Raw genomic sequence first — 14,930 nt, forward strand, 5'->3', positions numbered from 1 at the left:
TAGGGTAGACATGTGGAGATTATCCGGCTGAACAAAACGTGCATTTATCAAACAGGTTCGTTTTCCAGAGATCTTATTTTTTCCAAAATCCTAAGGAGAAATCCCTTTGCTTTTTTTTCGAGGGAACCCATGCGCAGCTTACTTCCGGGTCGGCCTACACAAATACGTCATCACTGCAGCACTCTATTCAAACTGCTTTACGAAAATGAAAGACATTAAGAGCATCCCTGTAGTCCAATCGTCCTCGACGGCAGGCTCAATCTCCACCCGCGCTCGGGGTTTGTGAGGCAAAGGGCTGATGGAGATCAGAGTAGGAGTTTCTGGAGGTAAAGGGGTGCTGGTGGTGGGAGAATGGATGATAGACGGACCTCCTCTTCTGGAGCTCCAGTCCACAGGAGATGAATGTCTCCCAGACACCCTCACCCCCTTCCTGTTGCCCAGGCTCATCTTCGTGCCATCGATTTGGTCTTTGCTTCTACTCTCGCCCTCCTGGAAAACACACAACGGGTCTATCACAAGTACGGTAAGAGATTGTTCAAGTTATCAAAGATTGTAAGGAGTTAAACCTGTAATGCATAAGAGTAAAGACATTCGATTAAAAATAAATGTCATTGATCTGACGCTTATATCTTAAGCAACTTGCAATAAATGCATTCAACCATGATTAAACAAACCAAAAAAAAACATAATCCAATCCAAGGTACAATAGCTATCAATAAGCCAAACCATTGTTAGTGCTACTGCATTTGCTTAAAATGACCTAAGCAAAGACCAGATCACAAACAAAGTCAACAAAGAGCGATGTATCTAGAAATGCACAAATGAAAAAGTTAGTTGTTACCTTGAAATCTTCAGAGTCATTCATTTCTTTGTTTGGACTCTTTTTCATGAACTGTGATTTGGAATTCGATAGCCCCTCCTGTGAAGGCAGAGCTTCACTCGCAAATAATCTTTATAGACAATTGGTACAATGGTGACGGATTAGAAAATTCTTTTTGCCCCCCAACACCCACGGGAGTCGGGCTGGAAACTGTCAGCGTGCGGCCGCTGGTGGACACTGTGCTGCTGCTGCTTCGAGCCCATTGGCTGCCCCTGAGGACCATTCAGAGGTGCTTTTGTGTCATTGCAAAGTGAAACTGCAGCACTCAGCAGCTCTGTTTGAGCTTCCAGAAAGATATGGCATCAAACATATTTATTCCAGAGGACCAGACAATGCTCACTGTTAGTGATGGTCTGTGCATTAAAGAGCTACTGTCTGAGGGAAATCACTGTCTGATCAAGAGGGTCTTAAAGGTCACCTATTATGCAAAGTCCACTTCTTCATGTCTCATACATCAACATGTGTCCCCTTTATGTCTCTTCTACATCAACATGTGTCCCCTCTTCTTCATGTCTCTTCTACATCAACATGTGTCCCCTCTTCTCCATGTCTTTTCTAAATCAACATGTGTCCCCTCTTCTTCATGTCTCTTCTTCATCAACATGTGTCCCCTCTTCTTTATGTCTCTTCTACATCAACATGTGTCCCCTCTTCTTCATGTCTCTTCTACATCAACATGTGTCCCCTCTTCTTCATCTCTCTTCTACATCAACATGTGTCCCCTCTTCTTCACGTCTCTTCTACATCAACATGTGTCCCCTCTTCTTCATGTCTCTTCTACATCAACATGTGTCCCCTCTTCTATGTCTCTTCTGCATCAACATGTGTCCCCTCTTCTACATGTCTCTTCTACATCAACATGTGTCCCCTCTTCTTCATGTCTCTTCTACATCAACATGTGTCCCCTCTTCTTCATGTCTCTTCTACATCAACATGTGTCCCCTCTGTGTAAAGAGACTCTGAAAGTTTCAGGAACAAAGATTCTCTCTTTTTTTTCCTGATCCATTTCTATAAAAACCTGTCTGTAAATGAGCTGATCAGATTTTGGCCACTTTATGATGTCATAACGATGTTTTGGCTTGTGTAACCATTAGCCAATCAGCAACCAAGGTACCCCCCCCACACCTTATCACCTGAATCTCCTCCTTGAGCACCATTAGTCGCATTCACACCGCAGTACTTTTCCCACAAAGGTTAATGAGTTCATGAGAATGCATTCACACCGGAATAAATTCCTGGGGAAGGATTAGGCAAATGAAGCCGCTGACGTCACTTTTTCTTCTTCTGCTTTGGATTTACTGGCAGGCCGCAAACAACTTCACGGCGTATACTGCCGCCAGAAGTCCCCGGCTGGAAGTCCCCGGAGTTGGGGACTGGCTTCAGAGTAAATCGCCAGAACGCCGACATCTCCTCATCTCCACCGCTCCCATGTTTTCTTTTGTGTTGCCATAAGTTAGTCTCTCTGCGTTTCTGAGCTGGGCTAATGCTAATGCTAATAATGCTAATGCGAGGATAATAAAATGGCGGCTTCACAAAACCTTTTGGGAGTTTTACGGGGTGTGGTTTGCATTCCGCCCAGCCAATCAGACATAGGAACCTTTTTCTCCCACGAAAGTACCTGCTCTCGAGCAGGGTCGAAAAAGGGGGTAAAAAGGTTCTCATTAACTCATTTTAGTTCCGGCTCTTTTTGGTGTGAACGCGACATTTTGGAACTGTATCGGAACTAAAGTGGGAAAAGTACTGCGGTGTGAACGTGGCTATTATGTTCCTTTTAACCAAATATAATAATCTCTCAGAGGTGCGTGGGGAGTCGCTCCTTATTTTCATCTAAAGTAACAGACAGAGAATCAGCACTTTGGAAACGGCTGAAACAGAGGGGATTATGGGATGCTGCAATGATCTGTTTGGTGTTTGGAGTCAAACACTTCAGAGACATGTTTTGTATATATCTAAGACCTATAACATATTGATGAAAAACATTATAATATGAGACCTTTAAGGAAGAATCACCTTTGGTCAGTGTCGTTTATCATTATAGAAGTATAATGAGATCACTTTCCAATCTGTTATTTGTAATTAAATTGACCTCTTAAGCCAGACGTGTCAAACTCAAGGCCCGCGGGCCAAATGTGGCCCGCCACGTCATTTTATGTGGCCCGCGAGAGCTTAATTACATTGCATTTTTTTTTTTTTTTTTTTTAATTTTTTTAAATTTTTCTTATTTTATTTTTTTTTCTTAATAGGTCTGATTGTCTAAAAATAAATAAGTCAAATGCGTGCCGTGACCAAAAACTACATTTCCCACAATACATGCCGATTATGTTACCCGCGAAGTGACGGCATCCCGCCACTAGACTGCAGTGTTTCCACATCGATGCGATTTTCCCAACAAGTGGAATTGAGAAATACAAATAATGATCCCAAAATGTCCAGGAAGAGAAAAATTGATGCAGATGGAAGGGTGTTTCAAGAAAGATGGGAAGGCGAATACATGTTTGTGCTTCAAGGAGAAAAACCGGTATGTCTTTTGTGTTATGAGGCGGTGGCGGTTGTCAAAGAGTACAATCTACGTCGGCATTTTGAGACCAAACACGGAGGTAAGTATGCCAAATTTAGCCATCAAGAAAAACAACAAATTGCCCAAGAATTAAAAGGCAAACTGCGATCGCAGCAGAATGTGTTCGCGAAAGCCACAACCAAAAACAACGCGGCAGTGAAAGCTAGCTTTGTTGTGGCTGAAGAAATCGCCCGCGCTTCAAAGTCTTTTTCAGAGGGAGCGTTTTTGAAGCAGTGCATGCTGAAGGTCTGTGAGCAGGTGTGTCCCGACCAGATACAGACTTTTAAAAATGTCAGTTTATCAAGAAACACCATCGCGGACCGAGTTAAGGAACTAGCAGGAAACCTGGCAACACAGCTGGCCGAAGAGACACGCAGCTACATAGCTTTTTCATTAGCTGTTGATGAAAGCACAGACAACACGGATACAGCGCAGCTATCTATTTTTATTAGAGGCGTGAAGTCGGACCTCTCTGTCACTGAGGAGCTGTTGGATGTGGCTGCCATGCATGGGACCACAACGGGACGGGACATTTTTGATGCGGTGGAGAAGTCCGTCAGTAAAAACGCATTGCCCTGGGAAAACTTGGTGGGATTAACTACAGACGGTGCACCTGCAATGTGTGGAAGAAAAGTGGGCTTGGTTGGACTAATGAAGGAGAAAATGCAAGAAAGTAACTGTCACACGCCTCTGATAACGTATCATTGCATTATCCATCAAGAAGCTTTGTGCGGGAAGGTGCTGGGGATGGATGATATAGTGACCACGGTCATGAAGACAGTGAACTTCATTCGGGCGCGTGGCCTGAATCATCGTCAGTTCCAGCTGTTCTTGCAGGAGATGGGCTCGGAGCACGGAGACGTGCCGTACCATACAGAAGTAAGGTGGCTGAGTAGGAGCAAAGTCCTCAAACGATTTTTTGAGCTTAGGGAAGACATTGCTCTTTTCATGCAGAGTAAAGGAAAACCCTTGTCTGAACTGTCAGATCCAAACTGGCTGTGTGACTTTGCTATGTTGTGTGACATAACCGAACATCTCGCCCAACTGAATCAGAAGCTGCAGGGACGCAAACAAGTCATCACGCAGATGTCCGACACGATCACGGCTTTCCAGCGTAAACTTGACCTATGGATGTGCCAAGTGAAACAGGACAATCTTGCCCACTTTCCTGTTTCTCAGAGCATCTCAGCCTCATGTCCCGGTACTTTCTCATGTGCTCAGTTAGCTACCAAACTGAGCCTGTTGATGAATGAGTTTGATCGGCGATTCTCTGACTTCAGACCACAGCACTCTGGATTTGCCATCTTTGCTAGTCCTTTCACCACCGACGTGTGCACTGCACCCCAACAACTTCAGATGGAGTTAATAGAGCTTCAAAGCGATAGTGGCCTGAGAGCAAAGTTCCAGGATGTTACAATCCAGGACTTTTACCGTCTACTGCCCCCTGCTTTCATGCCACAGCTTCGACTTCATGCTGCCCGTGTTCTGTCTATGTTTGGGAGCACCTATCTGTGCGAACAGATGTTTTCAATAATGAATCTAAACAAAAACAAGCACAGATCACGCATCACTGACGACAACCTCCACGCTGTTCTACGGATTGCTACAGCACAGGACCTAAAACCAGACATTGACACACTGGCCACGGAAAAACGGTGTCAGACATCTGGTCAGAAAACACATTGGTAAGCATTTGAAAAAACCTAATAATATATAATAAAATGCAATTCAACCAAGAAGAACAATAGTTAAACTATGTGCAATGTAATGATTGTGTTTGCATTTTGTTTTGTGTTTGTTATTTACAGAACATGATCAATGGATGAGGATGGTGGAGAGGGGATCCACATGGTGTGTTCAAGGACAGGCAGCATCTCCTCATCAAAAACTAACCTAAAAACTTGACCAATATAGTTGTGGACTGAGACAACCCTTATTTTGTTATTTTGAGTTTATTACATATACTACTTTATATGTGTAGCAATGTATTTAGTGTTTGCAGGTTTTATGTGTTTCTGCAAACAAATGTTTACTGTAATCAAACCATCTCTCATGAGTTGGATGTATGCCCCCTGCAAGGCTGTGTGCAGCCATTTGTTTTTGTAAAATGCTACATCTGTCACACATGTTCTTAGCAGCTCACAATTGTTGGTTTTACAGTTATTTGTTATTTCAAGTTTTGAACAAAGTTAATGTCATAACTTGTGTTTGATGTTATTTTTCTTTATTCACTTGGATAGTTTGATCGTTGATTGATGGAGTAATATGGGTTTCATAACCTGACAAATTAAAAGGATTTATGTTATAATAACAGAGCAACAAGCAAACATATTTTTTACATCTATGCAAATATATATGTAATATTTGTAACTTGAATAAGTAATAAATTCAGTTATTTAACATTAAGGAGTAGTTACATTTATTTTACATTGCATTTAGTTACATTGCATTTAGTTACATTTATAAGACTCAGTGTTTCCCCTACCATTGTCTTGGCGGGGCGCTGCGCCCTGCCAACGGAGCCCCGCGCCCTGCCTGAAATTCAAGCTGTTTTTATTTTGTTTTTTCTTTAAAAAAAAAATATATATAGCACCAAATGTCAACTGAAGTCATCTATCTACGGTCACTTTTCCCATTGAACATGTGCTCTTTTATTAAATAAACTAAACGCCATGTTATTTATCCAATGTGTTCATGTTTCAGTGTACACTAGGGATGTGCATCTCCATCACTGAGGCCGATGCGATGCGCATCTCGATACGTTGCCACGATACGATACATTAACGATACCTTTGAAACACCAGGCGATGCGATACGATACGATTCACCCCTGTTGCGATACAGTTCGATACGATTTGATTCAACATTATGCGATTCGGGGCGATACGATGCGATTCAACACGATGCAAAAATAATGATACTTCAATATGGTACGACAGAGGATTTTTGTTTTATTCCTTATGCAGCAAATCATACATTAACAAAAAAGTGCTTTACATATTTGGTACTGCACCATCATGCCGTTTATTTTTTTTACCTTTAAAAGCTCTCCAGAGTACAATTGTATAACACCTCACAGTTAAACAATGTAAGGATGCATTGCTCATGATTAACAATGTGCAAATAACAGCTACCATAGAGCAATGCCCATACAGCTGCCAGCCTGATGTGCTTAACACTCAGAGGCTAACTCACCAGTGAGCAGAAAGCAGTGGTTTCTATCTGAACAATAAAGAAAACAAATAACCTTTCACAAACAGGTATTTCATAACTGCTTACAGTAAGGAAGACATTTAAATTATTATTGGCCGTCACAGGCTGCTGTAAGCTAAACACCTCTCTCTGACAGAACACCTCACTGAGTGATTTAACTCATGTCTAACTTTCAGGTTTCTCTTTTCAGCCGCAGACCCCACGTCGCCTCTTTATGTGCGTCGCTAAGTTCCTCGTACTACTTGTGTACTTTAAAGCGGCTCGGCATCGTTAACAATTTGCGAGTGATTTTTCAAGTTGACCGTCTGTAGTAATAGTGCCGCGCACATATACCATCAGGACGTTACTGATGGGGTGCGGCTGCGGAGTGATACTGTGTGTATGCAAGTCTGCATCTAGGACGGATCTATGTATCATGGCTGTAGACCTGTTAAGTAATAAAGATACCTCATACAAAGGTCTACGGATACCTTATTACTCTCCATGACCTGCGGTCAACTATATAGCATAAATGACTATCACACCGTCTTTCTTGAACAATCCGAAGTGTTGCCAAACGTTTGATTTGTAGGTATTTGTCGGTGCGCTGTGTTTCTCTTTCTCCTCAACTTCCGTGTGTGTTGATAACTGAGACTCTCGTTCTCCGTAGTGGCGAAGCAAATATCAAAGATCGACTCTGCTGAACGTTGACAAGATAAGGGGATTTTATATGAATGAATCGGTTTTTTACCGATGCAAAGACGCTACGCAATCGATGCATCGCGAGTTCAACCCAAACTGTAGCCGATGTGCACTCTTTCAACCGGTGCACTCGCATCTTGAACGTTTATGCCGGTGCACCGATGCGAATCGGTGAATCTTAACATCTCTAGTGTACACTGCTTTGCGTATTCACATTCTCCCTCCGCTCTGTTTCTGAAGGGCGGGGCTCACACACACACACACACACGAATGCACACACTCGCGCTCACAATCAGAGACAAGAGCGGAGGAAAGGAGGAGAACAACAAAGTGTAAAAAAGTCAAACAAATCTGCTTTATTGGCACGAGCTCTGCTGTCTGCCCGTTTGTGTCCCCCCCCAAGTTTCAAATTCGTTTATTATTATTTTTTAACCGCAAGCCGTTATCGTCACGGGAGAAGGACACACACAGCCTGCCCAGGTGGACGCGTGCGAACGCGACAACGAACGTAGCGTGCGCATTCTAAAAATAGCTCACAGATGGAGCAGGTAACCCGGTTTTGAACTACAGTATTGAGATGTGAGTTGGTTTATTCAGTAAATTAGCTCAGGATAATTGGATGTTCTGTCTACACCTGTTGATGTGAGGCTAATGCAGGACTTGCTAGCTTGATGCTACCGGCATTTAGCGGCAGTGACTCAACAAATTGCCACTTAAAATGTATCGTCAGCAATGTATGACAAGTAGACTGCTTGTTTAATGTTACACTAACACCAATAGCTCAATATGATCATAACACGATTGCTTTCATATCAGAGATCAGATGAGGTGGAGCTGCCTCCAGCAATAGAGGATGAGGCAGAGAGAAGCAGCAGCAGCACAGGGTTGCAGCAGGTATGTTATATGCTGTAGTCAGGTGATTTAAATGTATCAATGAAAGGAAGAAGTGTAGACAACATGATAAGAAGGGAATACAGTTTAAATTAAAGTAATACAGTATAGTGTAACACTGTACTGTATTACTTTTTAATGTCCAAATACATTTGTTACTGTACGATATCGATAACAATAATTCACAGCTCCTCTCTGCTCCAGAGGATAACAAAAATGTGGGCGCCCCGACATTTGTTTTCGAGCAGCACCCTGCCAAGGCAGTAAACCTAGGGGAAACACTGTACATCTGGCCCTTTGAGGGCAACGATTATGCTGATGTGGCCCTCGGTGAAAATGAGTTTGACACCCCTGTCTTAAGCCCCATGGACCCGCATCCGTGGCCAAAATCGCGCCATTTGCATGAAACAAAGTCTAAGGAACCTTCATATTTTATAAACTATGAATGTTTTATATCCATATAACGGAAAACAACTAATTTAACTGATCTTTTTCATTTTTATTTAAAAAAAAAACTCAAAATGCTAACACTGACCCTCTGAATTAGCCCCAAGCGAAAAATGCTAACCTATTACTGCACCGAAAATCACTAGCTCCCTTATTACTTATCCTAGCTGCACATCCAACACATCATGTATGACCGTAAGGAGACACAGAATCTATTGGTACCCACCTCAACACTCAAAGATTACAAACTTGCGACGTTATCAACAAAAACGTACATCAAAACATGTGGCGCTAGGTAGCCTAAAAAACATGGCTTACCTTGGTCTTTGTCTGGTCAAAACTGGTCTTCAATGGCATTAAAACGATAAAAACGATGCTGTAGTTAATCCATAGGTTAATATCCAATGTGGCTGTTTCCCCTTTGAAATGTTCTGATAATCCATAAGCAGTAAAACTGCTTTTCCGTTTCCAGATATCAGAGCAGGGATATTTCTACCCTCTGCTGAAAGCTTGCATGCGCAAAGACGCAACCTTTTCTTTAACATGAGAGTGTGCGGGACAATTTCCCTTCGATTCTATTGACTAACGGTCAGGAAGAGATGTCACATGTCAAAATCAAGCAAAGGGGGACCAGAGATATGGAAAATCCACCCAAATGGCCCCAGAACAGGTTTTTTTTGCTAAATCTGTCTAAAACGGTCAAATTTCACTTGTTTTGCATCAATCTTGATACAGGGTACTTATTATCTGTTGTACTTTGGATTCCTAAAGCTTTTAGTCTACTAACCCATCATCCAAGGTCAGTTTTCACTATAAGTACAACATATGTTTTGGACGGACGCTATAATCTACAGTTTTTTACCATGTTCAATCTGAATTTTCTTTAAAATAAAAAACATCTATATTGATTCTGACTTTTCTACATCCAACTCACAGGTTTATCATTACTTTGAGAAAAAAGATTATTAATTTAACCCTTTTAGAAGGGAAGATATGGTCATTTGTTCTGGGAATGTCATTTTCGAGCCTGAAACCTATCAAATCACACATTCCTCCTCAAGACGTTTTCAATCTCAAAGTTTAAAAGGATAAGAAGTCTTTAAAGGTCTGAAATAATCACCCTGCAGATGGAGATTGTGTGATGCAGTCGGGATTAAAAAACAATGTGTATTATTTTTATTCTACACTATTTTGACTCATATGATTTCACATTTTCACAAACTGTAGCCCCCAAAACAGTTGAATTGACACCTGGAAAACAATTTTGATATGTTATTAAGAACTTGGACATTGATGAAGCATCACATTTTTGATAGGCAGAACATTGCATTTTCTTGAATGCATACATGGCCGCATGAGTAACAAGGTTAGAGTTGTGTATTGTGGAATCTGACCCAATCAACTGTGAAAAGATAACACACTTTATCATTTGTGTCTCCTGTATTTGTCCAATAACTGCAATCATTTAAAAAGCCTATAGTTAAACCAAAGACTGTATGGCCTAAACCCATTAAAGTATGTATTAAAAGCATTTCAATAAAGCAATTAAATGTGTATGACCTTAGCTAAATAATATGCTTCTACCAAACAGTATAGAAGTCAATGGTCAAATTATGAAATTGCTATTCAGCAGCCTGCTTCACACAGAAATTGTGGAAATTCTAATAATTGTTTTTTAAATATATCAAGGAATTGAATTACATTTATTATATTAGCTCCAGTGAATGTTTACATGTTTTTATTTATTTTTAGTACATTTATCAATTACCTTTATCACTAAATGACAGTTCAACCGTTTGGTAGCACCTGCTATTAGTTTGAGTAACAATGAGTGTCATGTCACCAACAATTAATGATCCTATTGTCTTTGTTAGAAAGAGTCCATTTTGATTACATGAGGTCAATTTATGAAGATTCTGTACGTTTTCTCTGCGGTCCACGTGTGTTTTCAGGGGGTGAGATTGGCGCGAGGCCTCGGCAGCATCAGCTGACCTGCAGCATGGAGAGATGTCTGGACAGAACACCTCACATTTTTCAGGGTGGGGTTTTAAAGGGCCAAGTCAAGCTGGAAAGGATGCACTGCAGGAGGGACCGGAAGTTATTTTGGGGTTTGTTTTCAAAATAAAGCTTAAGGTGTGTCTTCGTTGAAACAAAACACCTTGCGAGAGGTTGCAGACCTGAACCTGAATATTTCACATTCTGTAAAATATCTTAAATCATCAAACACATATGGTGGAGTAAAAGTAGGCTTCAATGTTTGCCCTTGGTTTTTCTCTGGCGCTTCAGCCTAAAATGAAAATACTCAAGTAATGCAAAAACACCTCAAAATTGCGCTTAATTGCTGTTCTTGAGTATATGTAATCACAGTCAGCATACCTTTATTGGTCTCACAGGGGGGACATTTACATTGTTAGAGAAAAAGAGCCAAAAACAGCAAAATATTAATTAAGAGTCATGCATAAAATATTCAAATTATAGGATACATTTACAATTTACAAAAATACACATCCAGGTGGACAACAAACAATACCAGTAACAGTATATGTTTTAATAAGTGTAGCCTACTTAATTACACGGTCTATGTGCTGGATACTTTTCTCATGTTATTTTGAAAGTTCTGACAGGAAGTGGTACTGTTCCCTCTCCATCCTGACGGTACCGTCGGACCAGGAGACTTCGACTCCGCTCGGAGAAACAGCACCGCACTGTATGGTCGAGAACCGTTTCTATTTTTTATCTTTTTCTGAGGACCGGCTGTATGATTAAGCTACAATCTTCAATGAGTAAGCATATCCCAGTAAGTACCGTGCTTGTTTTGTGCCTGCCATTTTGTTGTTATTCCGACCGTTTGTGTTTTTAAATCAGAACGTGATCTTTACCAGCTGGCCTTCACGTTCTTCTATGAAGTCAAGGCCTGATTTAGCTCAAAACCCGGTGAAAAACCTTAGTTACTCTGACTATTATCATTGAATGTGTTCCTTAACTGTCATATGAACTAGGTAAATGGGTGTTTGCACTGTTATTTAAGCGGATTTAACGGTTTCCGTGATGTTCGTCATGGTCAGGAATCAATCCGCCAGGAAGTGCGCCTGCCGTTGAAGCCGATTTTGAAATGACGTAGTGGCCGAACTGTGGTACTACAACTCCCGTGACGTCTTATGGCCCAAAAATACTTTTTCCCATTGACTTGCATTGAAAGATAGATCAACTCACAAAGCAGCAGTGTGTTCAGGCAGGTGGAAATAAGTTTAACAATTATAAAATAAGAACGATAAGCACATCTACAATAGAAAATACTTATATCAGAAGTCATACACAATATACAATATTCTTGATACATTAAAATGTTCCATAAAAGTGCAAAATACTGCAGCATCAGCAATATAGACTTATACTACAGGACCAGAAACATAGGACAGTATATAAATGACAGAGGTGCAAGGTAGCTGTTGACTTACATTGGGAAAGAGACGTCGGTAAATCAGCGTATGTATTTGTTTTAATGTAAATAAACTACCCAGCACGATCACTTGTATATCCCTTATTTAAATCATAAGGGTCTAAAAGTGGTGAAATGGTCTAAAAGCTGAATGTAGAGTTAACTTCTCTCTCCATTCATTTGACTGAGACGAGAGCAGAAGAAAAACTCAACTGCGCATGGTCCATGGGCCTACATACGGGTACTTTCTGAGTCTACAGTCGCTACACACATTGCTTCATGCGCCACTAGGAAGCTCCCATAGAAATGAACGGTGTATCCAGTTCTCTTTATCCATGGTCGGGATGCGCAGCACTGCCTGGTCCCGGATAGTCACTCGGAAGTTTCTGTTGGCTAAAATCAACGCATTTCACCGTGAAATAAGTCGAAAATACAAATGACAAATTCTGTGTGAATTCCCCCACTTATCACCTGTGTATTGCTGCAACAAGGCGTCGTGTTTCCTCATTTAAAAGCTCTTTCTCCCGGCTCCTGACAGCGCCTATAGGCCTCTAACGTTGAACGATGGCGCCCAGTCAGTCTATCCCCCACACAAAGGACACTTTACAGCCTTAATGCAACAACATGTCAGCCCTTTAAATCACTACTTCAATGCTTTTTTTTACCTTTTTGGTCTTTTTATGACATCTCCCTCTTAGCCATATATACTCTTCCTTTTGTTCTCTATGTTATGATTTTCTACCAAATGCTTGTTTTTCATAAAAGATTAACCAAGCACACTTGAACAGCTTATTGTTTTTGCAGCATAAGCTGGAGAAAAACATGTACAGTAAGTAATCACATCCTTCTTAGTGGCGTAAAGGGCAGATACATTAGTAAATCGCGGTGAGTTTGTGATGATAATAAAGTGCATGTTAAAGCCCAGCTGAAGGCCTCATGGTGGGCTCAGCTCTCAGACCTGACCCAGATGTCAGAAATGACACATCCTTCCCATCCTGTAAACCATCATCCATTAGATAAGATATTACATGGTGCTGCAGTGTCACCTTATATAACACGCTTTTTCATCTTCATCCGTCTCATCATTTGTTGTTGGTCCGTCACAAAACAACCCGTTTTAACCTGTTTTAACTGCACCATATATCAATATTTTAACGTAGTTGCAATGTGGAGAAGTTCAATACTCGAATAGCAAGAAGCACAATATTTGTTAAAAGCTGAATATGTGATAAAATACTATTTTCAACAAATTATTGTCGAGCTTCAGAGGTATCCCTTCCTACAAAATATATTCTACAGACTTAACGAAACAGTTATTGGGTACATGTCCTTTTAAGAAATCTCACCATCAATCATTTGATATATTGTTCAATGAAACTGATGATTATGTGAATCATTTCGCAACTGCAATAGCGGTCAAAGTAATCGCAATACGTTATTGTTTCTTAATCGTGCAGCTCTATGGGGAATATCGACTTGCTTAACGTTTTACCAACTGTTGTGATTAGATGGTTCGATACCACACACACACTCACACACACATTTTATTTCTAGTAATGTTGTTGATGCTGTGCACGATAGCGTGAGTTGCAGGGAACTCTTAAAACCGTCTGAAGAAAAGTTATTGAGTTGTGATGTTGAAGTCTGTTGAGTTTGGTCTCTCTGCTTGTTGTGAAATATTAAGTTGCAGCTCTGGAAATAATCAGCTATTGTTCAAGTGGGGCTGTTGCTTAATGATTATGTGTGGTTATTATTATAATATGTTTGCAGTTAATCCTTTGTTTGCTCTGTGAAATGTCAAAAACAAGTCTGAAGGATTAGGGTTAGAAAAATCCCCAAACTATTCAGCAAACCGATCTATATATGTCTAAAGCTGTAATGAGACACTTTAATATTTCTTGTTGAGCAAGTCAATTGCAGAAAATGATGAATCGGCAGATATATTTTGTCGACTAAGTACATCTCCAGTAGCTGCTTCTTAGTTTCAGTCAGGGTTTGAATTTATAATAATCTTCATTGTCGTTTAATGTTATTGATTGTTTGCTAAATAAAATGTCCGTCAGAAAATGGCAAGAAAGTCGATCCCAGTTTCACAAAGTCAGCTTTAAATGTATTATTTTGTGAGTCCAAAACCCAAAGATGATCAGTTTTAATATGAGACGGCATGTGAAGGGGGAATACACGCAAACTGTAGTTCACTTGCAATTAAGTTTATTAAAATTATATTACAATTTGGACTTTCCCTCCCATGCACGAGAACTAAAGGGTGTCAGTCTTCATAGAAAACGAGAGAAAACTGATATATCTCTATATTTGAGATTCTGAAAACAGCATTTTTAAACATGAAGATTGACTTTACCCATAAATAGTTCGCCATCATTTTTCCGTCACTGGATTTAAATGAGCGTTGCCTTAGTTTCAGAGCTTCACCGGCCTCCACAGACGCCTCCTATCCTTTCTATAACTGTGTTCCTAAAGCGTGTCCGTGCTCCTTGTGTCCCCCTGTGTCCTGCAGCAGTTCTGTGGTGTTCTGGGTCACACATTTATGGAGTTTCTGAAGGGCAGTGGGGACTACTGCCAGGCTCAGCACGCTGCCTATGCAGACGAGTGAACTGCCGAACTCGCCTTCATCGATCCGAAGCACTTGAGCCTCTGGAGGGACCCGGCAGGAACTTGGCAGGACCGGGACGCCTCCCAGAACCAGAGAGAACCGGCCTGGATGGGGTAACTCCACCCGCTGCACACTGCCCTCGTCGGCTCCGCCTGGCCCCAATCAAGGTGGAACCAGCCTTGTTTTTTTTTTTCCTTTTCTTTTGTTTCAC

At 41.0% G+C, this 14,930-nt stretch overlaps 3 protein-coding genes across 3 annotated transcripts in view; 2 read left to right on the forward strand and 1 right to left on the reverse strand.

Moving 5' to 3' along the window:
• lgsn (lengsin, lens protein with glutamine synthetase domain) overlaps positions 1-1,004 on the reverse strand; it is a 5,212-nt gene extending 4,208 nt beyond the window's left edge. The window contains exons 1-2 of the mRNA XM_079647929.1: positions 842-1,004; positions 228-489 (exon numbers count right to left, since the gene is read on the reverse strand). Of these exons, the coding sequence (XP_079504055.1) occupies positions 228-489; positions 842-889 (310 nt within the window). The 5' untranslated portion in view covers positions 890-1,004. The remainder of the gene's footprint in view (positions 1-227; positions 490-841) is intronic.
• A 2,100-nt stretch (positions 1,005-3,104) lies between these two features.
• Positions 3,105-5,748, forward strand: LOC307017904 (general transcription factor II-I repeat domain-containing protein 2B-like). The gene is made up of 2 exons (XM_079647835.1): positions 3,105-5,122; positions 5,246-5,748. Coding segments are annotated over exons 1-2 (1,971 nt in total). The 5' UTR covers positions 3,105-3,152; the 3' UTR covers positions 5,247-5,748.
• A 5,528-nt stretch (positions 5,749-11,276) lies between these two features.
• On the forward strand, positions 11,277-14,911 carry LOC307017940 (uncharacterized protein). Its single transcript, XM_079647910.1, has 2 exons — positions 11,277-11,466; positions 14,624-14,911. Exons 1-2 carry the CDS (start codon positions 11,428-11,430, stop codon positions 14,717-14,719), a joined length of 135 nt encoding a protein of 44 aa, XP_079504036.1. The 5' UTR covers positions 11,277-11,427; the 3' UTR covers positions 14,720-14,911.
• The last annotated feature ends 19 nt before the right edge of the window (positions 14,912-14,930 follow it).

This window comes from Notothenia rossii (genome assembly GCF_949606895.1).
Source record: "Notothenia rossii genome assembly, chromosome: 1".
Classification (NCBI taxonomy): Eukaryota; Metazoa; Chordata; class Actinopteri; order Perciformes; family Nototheniidae; genus Notothenia; species Notothenia rossii.

Excerpts from the sequence above, each read along its gene's own strand:
- LOC307017940 (XM_079647910.1), top strand. The coding sequence starts at position 11,428 with ATGATTAAGCTACAATCTTCAATGAGTAAGCATATCCCA. Across the intron at positions 11,467-14,623 it reads CAATGAGTAAGCATATCCCA|CAGTTCTGTGGTGTTCTGGG; the intron begins GTAAGTACCGTG and ends TGTGTCCTGCAG.
- LOC307017904 (XM_079647835.1), top strand. The coding sequence starts at position 3,153 with ATGCGTGCCGTGACCAAAAACTACATTTCCCACAATACATGCCGATTA.